The sequence below is a fragment of the Gouania willdenowi genome, chromosome 7 (assembly GCF_900634775.1).
Source record: "Gouania willdenowi chromosome 7, fGouWil2.1, whole genome shotgun sequence".
NCBI classification, from domain to species: Eukaryota; Metazoa; Chordata; class Actinopteri; order Blenniiformes; family Gobiesocidae; genus Gouania; species Gouania willdenowi.
In genome coordinates, this window is record NC_041050.1 from 2,848,541 (window position 1) to 2,861,130 (window position 12,590).

At 35.8% G+C, this 12,590-nt stretch overlaps 1 protein-coding gene across 1 annotated transcript; it reads right to left on the reverse strand.

Moving 5' to 3' along the window:
- Positions 1 to 2,830: 2,830 nt before the first annotated feature.
- Positions 2,831 to 11,676, reverse strand: zfp64 (zinc finger protein 64 homolog (mouse)). The gene is made up of 6 exons (XM_028453419.1): positions 11,484 to 11,676; positions 9,312 to 9,482; positions 6,908 to 7,057; positions 6,721 to 6,783; positions 4,526 to 4,777; positions 2,831 to 4,258 (listed from the first exon to the last, which is right to left on the reverse strand). Exons 1-6 carry the CDS (start codon positions 11,503 to 11,505, stop codon positions 3,021 to 3,023), a joined length of 1,896 nt encoding a protein of 631 aa, XP_028309220.1. The 5' UTR covers positions 11,506 to 11,676; the 3' UTR covers positions 2,831 to 3,020.
- Positions 11,677 to 12,590: the final 914 nt, after the last annotated feature.

A 12,590-nucleotide genomic window follows, 5' to 3' on the forward strand; every position in this document is an offset into this window, starting at 1 on the left:
TAAACGCACAAAATGACTCAAAAACACTGAAAATTACATAAAAAACACAAGATGACAAGGAAAAAAAAATTAAAATATAAGTAAACCCCGGAATGACAGTAACACACAAAATGCCTCCAAAAAACACACAATACGACATTAAAACACACAAAATGAGAGAAAATGACACCAAAAAACACCAGAATAATGCAAAAATCTACTCCAAAAACACATAAAACAACACTAAAACACAAAATGACACTAAAACACACAAAACGAGAGAAAATGACACACAAAACACACAAGAATAATGAAAAAAATGACTCCACAAACACTCGAAATGAAATATTGAAATATTATATAACATGACTAGAAAAATAACATAAAATTTACAAAACGACAACCAAATAACACACATCAAAAACACACAAAATGATACTAAAAAAACACAAAAATAGAGAAAATCACACCAAAAAACACACCAGAATAACACAAAAAATGATATACCAAAATGACTACAAAAATAACGTGAAATTTACAAAACAACTAAAAAAAAAAATCCACAAACAACAAAATAACACAAAATGAAAAACAGTTATAAGATACAAAAAACACATAAGCAAAAAAATACACAAAAAGACAAAAAACAAGAATGTTAGACTGTAAAAACTGATGTGAATCCTCATATATAAATATATATATATTTAGTTATTATTTTAATGATGACAATTTTCAGTAATTTAAAGTTTTTATTCCTTCTTACTGCTTAGTGTACTTTACATTAAAAACAAATGTTAATATGGCTACAAACAAAATAAAGTCACACCCCTAAGGTAAAATAAATCTGTTTTAAACTCTTATTTTAATGGTTGAACGTTTTGAATCAATCATCTTTAATGATGATCTGAGTGAGTACCTGAGGTTGTTCTGCAGCATCAGAGGCCATTAGAGCAAAGGGAACAGAAATCAATCAATAACCATCATTATTGGCTTTGTCTGCTTAGAAATGGACAAAAATATAAAAATGAATACAAATACATGTGGAAAAGACTCTTTAAACAAACGGGAAACAGTAGCGCTAACTGATATTATGTTATAATGTTACAATACATTGAGTCTTTATAGATACATGTGTGAAACTCAAGACCCGGGGGCCAAATCTGACACTTTAGAGCATCCAGTCGGCCCGCAGGAAAAAGTAAAAATTAGAGAAAGAACAAAAATTTTTGTGTAAAAGAAATTCAAACCTCCTGGTGTTTATATCAAGTCATTTTTAACATTAAACTGTTAAAAAAAAAAAAAAAACTCAAAGTTCATGCAAAAATCTTAAATTTTCCTCAAATTATTTCCCTTAATTAAGTAGAAATTGGTCACAAAATCAAGGAAATTTAAAGTGAAGATACTTTACATCAAATGTGTCAAATTCAAGGCCTGGGGGCCAAATCCGGCCCTTTAGAGCATCTAATTGGGCCTGCAGGAGAAAGTAAAAATGACAGAAAAAAAAAATTAAAAATTCTATCATTGTGTAAATTCTAAAATAATTCAGTTGTAGATGTCTCCGCTCCTCCAAATACACATGGATGTAAATTTATTCAGATTACATGATGATGGCAGTTATTTTTTTAATCTCAAAGTGATGGAAAAAACTTCAAAATCTTGCAAATTTAATCAAAATATTCTCCTAAATTAAAAAAAAAAAAACATTTGTTCATAAAACCAAGGAAATGTAATTTAACTATAGTTTAGGGTCAATTAATGCTTGGATATTGTCGGTCTCATATTCTTTGTGTAATTTATGCCTAGAAATGCAAATTAGGACAATAATGTTGTCATTGCTCGTTTTCCATCCTAAAACCTGTGGCCCACTTAAGGTCCAACTGGTCTGTATTTGGCCCCTGAACTAAAATGAGATGAAAACTCCTGCTATAGAACAAAGTAACCATTGCTGTGTTTTTAACTTTACTCTGGACTCATGTCACTATGCTGCCACCTAGAGGACAAGTCGTAAAACTACCAGGAAAATCCAACAATATTATTGATGTCTTCCAAGCCTTATTTAGACCATTAATTTAGCCAAAACGCTTTAATAATGCATCGTTTTCATGAATTTCAATAATATATATACACACATATTTACCTGTTATTCAAAGTAAGAGACGTAGCATCCTTGTCTCTAAATAACACATTGGTTTGAAAGAGAACAATATCCAGTTAATCATAAATATGTGAAACTTTTAAGATGGTTTTAGTAATGAACGACCTTCTATAACACAGTGATTCTCAACATTTTCAAGCCATGGCCGTCAAAGTAAAGGTATCAGAGTAATGTAGCAAAACTGCATTAAAAGGAGCAAAAATATGGCAAGAAAAAGTCATGAAAATAGGTTAAAATATGGCAAGTTTTGTGTAGTTGCAGAAAAAGGGTAAAAATGGTTCAATGTGTTAATATTGGCTTAAAAATGGCAAAGAAAAGGACCAAAAATGGTGGAAAAGGTGGTGAAATGAGATTTTAAAAACCAACAGAAATTAGTTAAAATTTGCAAATTAGTCAATATTGGAACAATTAGTTTAAATGGCAAATAATGGGCATGACAAATGGTGACTGTGGTTAAATTGGCAAAAATATGCATGAAATTTGGTGAACATATGTGACATTATGTGGAAAAGTGGTGAAACGGGTTTATAAGTGCTGAAAATATCTCGGACGTGGAAAAAAAGTGCAGAAAAGGCATTGAAATTTAACAAATAAGTGTCAGAAATGGAGTAATGTAGTAAAAATGCATTAAAAGGAGCAAAAATAGGACAAGAAAAAGTGATGAAAATAGGTAAAAATATGGAAAGTTTGGTTTGGTTGCAGAAAAATGGTAAAAATAAGCAAAAATGGGCTCAAATTGTTCAAAACATATTCTTGGTTTATTGAAGGCAACTGGCGACCCCAAATTGGGTCCTGACCCCAAGGTTGAGAACTCCTGCTCTAAAACAATATTGAAAAAAAAGTAGATTTTACTGCACTTGTTATTGATCATCACTATTGTCTCTTATTATGGGATGTCCTCCAGTGTCTGTGTGTAAAGCGTTTGCTGAGTCGACACTATTGGGATCAGCAGGTTTTGGTTCTTCTCCGCTGTCCTCGCACACTCCTCGGACGTGTCGGGGGGTGTTGCCGTGGTTACCAGGGTGCTGCTGCTGCCCGTGGTCACCACCGTGACCTCGGTGCCGCCCTCCTGGATCAGCGCGTTGAGGCCGTCCAGCTCCGAACAGGAAGTGATGAAGGTCTGCGTGTGGCTGCTAGTGCTAGTGCTAATGCTAGCGCTAGTGTTTGGGATCTGTGTCTGAAGCAGCGCCTGATGCAGAGGGTTGTTTGGATCTTCTGAGCTGATCTGGGTCAGGATGAGGTCCTGGTCCGCGTTCTGCATGGGAGTCAGTATGTTGACGTGTTGGATGAGGGAGTCGACCACCATGTCCTGGTTCTCTGGGCTGAGGAGGATCATGTTGCTCTTGATCTCAGTGTCCTCCCCAGGTGTTATTAATGAGTCCTCCTGCCCCATAGATTGAGAGACAATGATTTCCAGCTGTGCGGTGCTGTACGGGGACATGGATTCGGGTCGGACCGGGACTTTAGCAGCTACGCTAACGGGTACCACGGTGAGGGCGTCGCAGAGCTGCAGCTGCACCACTTCCTGTGTGTGGCTGTGCTGCTTCCTGTGGCTGCGTAGAGAGTCCTCCCTCACGAAGGAAGCGTCGCACAAATCGCAGCAGAAGGCGCGGGCGGCGTCCAGCCTGGCCCGGTACCGGGTGCTCATGGGTTTGTGCGCCGACGCTACATCGCCACCGCCGCTTTTCTCCGGCTTCTCGGCGTGACACTTCTTCCTGTGGATGAGCAGGTTGCTGCGCTGCTTGGAGGCGAAGCCGCACAGGTCGCAGCTGAAGGGCCGCTCCTCGGAGTGGACCCCGACGTGGACCCTCAGCGCCGCCCTGCTGGAGCAGGAGTAGGAGCAGGTGGGGCAGCGGAGCGGCTGCGCGGGCCGGTGCTCCCTGGCGTGCTGCCGCAGCGCCGTCCGGTTGGTGCACGTGAAGTGGCAGAGCGCGCACTGGAAGGAGTGCTCGGTGCCGTGTTTGATGTGAACGTGAGACTTGAGGTTTCCCTTCATGGCGCAGCGGTACTCACAAAACTCACACTGGTACGGTTTCTCCCCCGAGTGGATCCGCACGTGTCGCTTCAGGTCGGAATTGATTTTGAACTTTGCGTCGCATTGTTGGCACTGGAACGGAGCGTCGCCTAAAAACACACAACGACAAAGAAGAGATGAGTTGAATGTTTGCTGCCTCACATCCTCTGGTTTAAGACGTTTTCCCATCATTTAAAGAAGGGGTTCTCAACCTTGGGTTCTCCAGATGCCTTCAAAGAAACTAAGAATATTCTTTATAATTTGAGCCCAATATTGCTTATTTTTACCCTTTTTCTGCAACTACAACCTAAATGTCATAAACCCTGAGATCCTGTTCCTTCCCTCATTAACTCAGTGGGCGTGTTCTGGTCACCCACCGGTGTGAGAGCGCAGGTGCACGGTGAGCTGGCTGGAGTTGCGGCTGGCGTACGGGCAGATCTGGCACTTGAAGGGCCGCTCGTCGTAGTGGATGCGGAGGTGCTTCTTCAGGCTGCTGCTGTCGGCCGCCGCGTACGCACAGTGTTTGCACTTGTGCGGCTTCTCGCCCGTGTGCAGCCGACTGTGCACGTTGAGCTTGTCGCGGCGGCTGAAGCGCTTGTGGCACAGCTCGCATTCAAAGGGCTTCTCACCTGCAACGGAAAAATAAAACAATATTTTTATTATTATTACTACTAGTACAGTGCCCGTCGGAAGTATGTATTCATTTAGTGGGCGCTTAAGTAGAGTTCTTAATTATGGGCATAATAATAACATACTCAGTAGCATTATAAAGGGGTATATTTACAGGTGCAAAGTAAAATAGCGTGTGCAATTTTCCTGGTTTAATTCTATGAGACATGCGCATGATGAATGTGTTGTTTTTTTTTAACTCATTTTTATATATTTTTTTTCGTTTTGGTGTATTTTTCTGTAATGTATGTTTTTTTGGAGTCATTATGTGTATTTTTGTATCTTTCTGTTGTCTTTTTGTGCATTCTTTGTATAATTATTGTTTGTTGTTGCCATTTTAGTGTGATTCTGGAGTCATTTTGTGTAATTTTTTTTATGTAGTTTTGAGCATTTCTGTTGTTGTTTTGTGTACTTCCTGTATAAATATTGTTTAGTTTTTTGTTTTACGTCATTTGTGCATTTTTTTGTATAATTATTGTTTTTGTTGCATTTGTAGTGTGATTCTGGAGTCAATTTGTATCTTTTTTAGTGTCGTTTTTTGCATTTCTGTTGTCTTTTGTGTGTTTTTTGTATAAATATTTAGTTTTGTGTATTTTGAGTCATTTTCATATTTTTGTGTGTGTTTGGGGGGAGGGGGGGGGGTGAATCCATTCTAAATTCATGCATACCAGTCCATCCATGTGTACCTGCCTAACTTTCACTAAACTTGTCTATTTTCAGTTGTTAAATGTAGTGGCAGGTGTGTCGTGAGTGAAGCTGCAGTAATCAGGTGACGACCACCCTATGGACGTGTGTCGTGACACAGACTGTAACCGAACTAAATGGTGGTCTGTTATACAACTTCCGGGTGAGGTCCGTCCGGTCTAAATAGCGAACGGTCAAACTAACATGAAAATAAACGTTTTGAAATGTCATCACCAAATAAAGAACAGTAAAAAAAGTATTTTTCCTCAAAAGAGAAAAGAGAAGTCCACGGGAGCTCGTGCACGCACCGGAAGTGAGCTGTGCTGTGAAATAGATATAGATGGTGCGCTAGCGCCCCCTCACACCCTGAGGTCAATAGCTGAATAGGTTTCATTTCGGGGCCGTCCAGAAGTGAAATAATATTAAAATAAACATTTTGAAATGACCAAATTACTCCAAAATAACAGATACACACAATCGGGGTATTTGGAACCCGTCGACCGGGTTTCAGGTCGAACTCGCGTTGGGGAGATATTTGCTCCACACACACACACATCCAGACATCCACACACACACAGACCTCCCTTGCTTTTATAGGTAGATTTCAATCTTATAATTTATAATGCTAACACAGCACGTGTGAGTGAGTTCTGTAGTGTGGCTTGTTTAGGGGAAGGTCTGGGTGAGGACACACTCAGAAATACATCTGTTTTTAATGCTGTTCTGAGAAGTATGAAAGCAGCGGCTCCGAAAATGAGTATTTTAATACAAAATAAACTAAAAATAATTACATTTTTGTATCATTAATATTTCCATCTTATTTTATATTATTTTATCTACTGTAATGTGTGCATTTGTATTTAATCCTTATACTGTTGTTTTTTTATACTGTTTTAGTTTACTTTTATTGTGGTTTTATACTATTCACTGTAAAGTGACATTGGGTGACCTGAAAGGTGCATGTTTTCAAAAAAAAAACCAAAAAAAAATAATTATTTAATTAACAATCTTTTACTTAATTATGTACGTTTTCTTTTCCCTTTCTTTGTTTAGTGTTCAATTTTTTCATTTGTAATATTTCTCGAGCCTCTGTGAGTCATTTCCCCCTGGGATAAATAAAGCATTTCTGATTCTGAAAATATATCAATACAGGCGATATTGTAATTTTCTATATCAATATATCGCCCAGCCCTACCACACACGTGGAGCGTTGACCTACCAGTGTGGGTTTTCAGATGGCGCTCCATGTCTTTTTGACCATACTGTGTTTTAAAAGTACAACCTGTAAATCAAAGGAGAAAAAATGGTGTTTTTATGAGTTTGATGTTTTTGCACTGATGGAAAAAGCATCTAAAATAGGCAGTAATTAAATAACATGAGGGAGCTGAAGAACAGGCGACACGGACCGGAGAAACAGCAGGTGTGTCTCTTTGAAGTCAGCGCAGGCTTCAGTTTTTTGGAAGGTGTTTTCTGAGCTCTGGTCAGGATCTTTTTCACACTTCTCGGCGAGCACACTTGTTGGAACGTCTCCTCGAACACACACTCAGGGTTGGAATCTGAGCAGATCGTGAGACAAAACAAAACAAAAGTACAGCAGACATTAAAAAACTGGAAATGTTTTGAATTTTAAAAACAAAAAGGATCAAGAGAAGGAAAAAAAAAGACTGAAAACAAGATGGAAATCTGTTCTTTTATTTATTTAAAACAAGGTTGATTCCTACTGGTCAGTGGATTCTGTTTATGGTATAGAACACAGCAGCTAATGAATAGTAAAAGGTACGTGTAGTATACTATATTTGAAGCTCTATCATAAATCGATTGAAGAACAGGTGATTGATTACCTGGACTCGAAAGGCATTGAAGTGAACCCTGACAACATCAACTACTGCCAGCTGCTGCCAAAACGCAAAGATACCAGAGATGTGAAAACGTGAAATTTAAAGGAGAAATCATGAAGCAAGGCAGAAAACTTAAGGGAACGATGGTGTTTATGAACGAGAACTTGACGAAGCAGAATGCAAGTATCGCATGGAAGGCACGACAACTGAAGAAAGGAGGAAAAATTGTGAAAACTTGGACCAGAGGCTGCAGGATTTACATCACACCCCCAGGAGAAGAAAATGGAAAACCCATTCTAATCGAAAGGATGGAAGACCTGGAAAAATACGAATGAGGTACCTAAACGACAAGAACACTGATAGAAATTATGGATATGGAAAGAATCACTAAAAATCATCCACAACATTATCAACATCAACAACGGGAGAGTAATCAAGTGGACCCAAACAACTTTTCACACTGGAAACAAGACACGAACTGTCATTACTACACAGAGAATGAATTCAAAGTGGAAACAAAGAAGGAAAAAGGTCTGTCACTTATTCACTGTAATTGTCGGAGTATGTATGCAAATTTTAAAGACATTAAGGATTACATCTCCACATTGTATAGGTTTGACATAATAGCACTGTCAGAAACTTGGCTGAAAGAAAAAAAAGGCATGGAGTTTATGATAAAAGGATATAACCGATTCAAAATCTGTGACCACAGGGGGCGACAGTTCCATTTCCGATGTTTTGTAGATGCCATGAAGCAGAGAAGAAGAACTACGCACATGTAAATACAGACAACCAGGATCGGACTGTTGCTCTGAGAAACTGTCGCCCCCTGCGGTCACAGATTTTTTCGGGGCACAGATTTTGTTTACCAAATTTCGGTAAACAAAAGAAGTTTACATCAACTTTTTTTTTTTTTTTTTTACTTTTACTGATTTTTAGAGCAACACAAAGCAGCACAAGTTGTTATTTTGACTGAAAAAGCTGCTAAATGATCCTGAATGCTTCACCTCCTATAGAACTTAATGGACGAAAAGGGGTGATTTACGTCATCAATGATGTCATTTCAACATAGCGGCGCACAGGGTAAAGTAGTCACATTTTTAAAAGTTAATAAAACAAATATGGTGCAAATAATGCATTTTGTTAAGCATAGATCTTCTAATAAGGACATTTCAAAGATTTTGGGCCACATTTGTAAAAACAGCAGAAAATCCCCAAAATCACAGAATCGACAAATTAAAACGGAATAAACGTAGAAAGCAACATAATGTGAAAAAAACGCCATCATCGTTATCCCAGGTAGACATTATTTTTGTCACAGAGGCTCGAGAAATATTACAAATGAAAAAAATAAACCCAAACAAAAAAACGATATAAACAAAAAAGATCTTATAGGAATATAGTTAAATACATATTTGCATTGATGGTGCAGTTGGACCTTTAATGGAACTTAGGAGTAAAATTCACTACAGGTACGGTTTAAAACGATAGCAGTGGCCATTATTGTTGGTTTAGAACAAATGTGACCACAGTATATGTAGCAAAAGTCTAAAATATTCCTTCATTGAGAAGATTCTTAAAGGAGAAGTACCAATTATTTATTTATTTCAGTTTATTCTTATATATATTAAAATATATAATTAATAGCAACTTTCCATTCGTTTCATGTGATGTGATTTTAAGGAATAAATACTATATGGTGATATATGTGGTATATATATATATCAGGATATAAAGCTACCTATATTGTGACATTACATTTTCTCCATATCGCACAGCAGTAGTTGTAGAGCTGGGTGATTTATCAAGTTTTCTATTTTGGGGATATAGAAAATTACAATATCGCCTCTATCGATATACTGTATATATATATAAATATATTATATAGCGTATTTTGTATTAAAATACTTGTTTTAGAAGTCACTGAAGGAGTACGATAATGATAACATGCTAATGTGTTCTGTCTTTGTACCTGTCAGAGCTGCTGTTGTTGATACTGTTGTTGTTGTTGACGACGTATCTGAGGCGTGCACTGAACATCCTGTTTGTTTATGAGACACAAACAGCTCAAAGTTGTTGTACTGTTGTTTACAGAAGCCACAGATGTGGATGTCAGGACTGGTCTCCACCACCACCGACAGCCCTGTAGCGACACCAGGAATAACACGTCAACGAACCAACGCTAAAACATAACAGTTCAACTAAAGCACGTGTCAAACTCAAGGCCGGGGGGCCAAATCTGGACCTTTAAAACATCCAAATCGGCCTGTAGGGGAAAGTAAAAATGACTGAGAAAACATGAATCATTATGGAAATCAGTGGTTCTCAAACTTTTTTGGTCCTCCTTTGTCTTATTTGTGAATGCAAGTCCCCCCTTATGTCTAACTACAACGTTTTGCTTCCAAAAATATGCAAAAACAACTACAGATCATAATGATGGAATGAACTAGTGATAACAACACACATTTTAAAGAATCTCACTTTGTAAAAAAAGGGAAAGAAACAGTATTTAGTGCAGTGGCTCACAACCTTTTCGGATCGCGACTCCATTTTGATATATAGAATTTCTCAGATACTGTGTATATATATATACATACACATTGCTTTTTAGTTTAACTAGATTTATATTCCACAAAGTGAAAGTAAATAAATATTAGATTGTGTGTTGTTTTAATAAATAAAATAATAATTACAATTTTTCAAAAATCAATATGCATTTTTTCAAAATTTCAGGCGACCCCACATGAGGTCCTGACCTTAAAGTTGAAAAACACTGATTTAGTGATTTATTTATATATATTTTTAGAAAACTGGTATAAATGACCAAATAATGTAGTTGTGAATATATCAGTAGATTTGCAAAGGGATGTAAAATATCTGGTAAATTTCCACAGGAACTTAAGCTCAGGAATTTTGGCAATATTAAATAAAATTAAAAAAAAATAGAAACTTTTCATGGGAATAATTTATTGAAATTAAGCAGAAATCGGGAGTAATTTTAAATCACTATATCATACCCAAACATAAATACTGGCATTCAAGCAAAAATAATACACTTTATCGTTTCAACAAATTTACTTGGAAGTAGATGTTTACAAATTATTCAAGTGGGGTTTCATTGAATTTGGGACAAATTCAATGAAACTCTACAACAGTGTTAAACTCAAGGTCCAGGGGCCAAATTCGGCCCGCAAGATAAAGTCCAAATGACTGTAAACATCAATCACTGTGTAAAAACACCAAGTTATTCAGTTGTAGATATCTCAGCTCTTCTAAAGACAAAAATTCAATGAATATTCATAATATTCGCCAGGGCACACAGTGCTTACGTCATTTTTAATAACAAATTGTTGAAAAAGAATCCTTAAAATCTTAATTTTATGAAAATTATTCCACAATTCAGTAAAAATGGATCACAAACTCAGTGAAATTAAAATACTGAATAATGTCTGTAACTTTCATTACTTTATGTAAACGTATAGGGCACAATAATGTTGAAATGGCTTGTTTTCCCACCTGAAGTTTGCAGCCCACTGGAGATCAAACTGGTTCGTATTTGGCCCTTGAACTAAAATATGTTTGACACAATATTAATTCACTATATCATACCCAAACATGAAAATTGGGACTCATGCAAAAATAATACACTTAAAAATAACAAGATTTCAACAAACAATCAAGTGTAGTTTCATTGAATTTGTGACAAATTCAGTGAAACTACAATATTTGCAGGGTTTCACAGTTTTCCCACGTTTATACAACACAATGGAAGTCATTTTTACTCACTAATTGTTAAAAAAAAAAAAAAAACTATTATTATTTTTTTGTTATTTTAACTCACTATCATATCCAAACATAAATACTGGTATCCATGTAAAATAATAGACTTTAAAAACGTAAAACTTCAACACATTCATTTGGAAGTTGAATTTAATTTATGGAAATAAAAGTAGCACTAATGTTGAAATTGTTGGATTCCAAACCTCTGCGGCCCACTTCAGATCAAACTTGTCCTTATTTGACCCCTAAACTAAAATGAGTTCTACACCCCTGAAGCTGAAACATCACATTAGATCATCCTCACAGCCATAAAGAAGAAGTTATAAGTTATATATCACCTGCACACACACGGTTTTAGTCTTACCTCCTGCGTCATATGTTGCCATTTTCGACAAATGCCCGTGAAATCAACTCATTCTTCCCGCATATAGTGATAAATAATATTACTATACATCCATAAATGCAATTACATCTTTAAAAATTAGCCATTATGTGATGTTTTTAGAGATAAATCCTGATGAACGGAACGATTTCCTCTTTAACGACGGTAAAAGGAATTTACGGCGCGTTTTACGACAGCTCACTTCCTGTTTACGGCAGTGAGGAACGAACAGGCGTCTCCTAGCAACGGCTAGTGTTTACCGCGGAAATAAAATGTATTTCTTTAATAAACTTCAATAAAGGTATATAAATGATCTAAAGTGACGCGCTTCTGTAACAAAAATAAAAATAAAAAACGTATTAGTCCAAATGCTTCTTTGAAAAATAATAATAAGGGTAATATATATAGTGTTGTTGTTTTTGTTTAATCCCTAAAGTTACAAATGATCTTAATTCAATATTTCTAACAATATATTAAAGTACTGTTTACTTTGATACTAATGCAAAGGCTTATTTGAAAAATAGGAATAAATTGTTATTAATCGTGTTTTTTCTCTTTTTTTTTCTTCCTTTTTTTTTTTTTAAAATCTCTTTAGGTATTATTTTAATTCAACGTTTTCAACAATGTATTAAAGTGTTGTTTACTTCTTTAAATATTCTTTGAAAAAATGTATCTTAAAGGCTTTACCACATTTATCATAAAGAAGGTAAATGTATCTATGTAAATGTATTCCTAAAAAAACGCTTGAAGCATTTGTTTGTTTATTTGTATTAATTCTTAAATATATATTTTACATTATGACTGATCAGATTAAAAATGCTATTATAAATACATTTATATCAAAACTTTGAAGAAGTTATAGCTCAGTAACTCAAATAATAATAATAATAATAATAATAATAATAATAATAATAATAATAATAATAAATGAATGAAAACATTAAAATTGGCTACAATATAAGAAACAATGAAAATATTTAATGTAATAATAACAATTTAAAATTAAGATATGGTACTTAAACTCTATTGAAATATATTGTTGAAATGAAAAAAAAAACATTTTATTTGAATAATAGAAAAAATTGCACA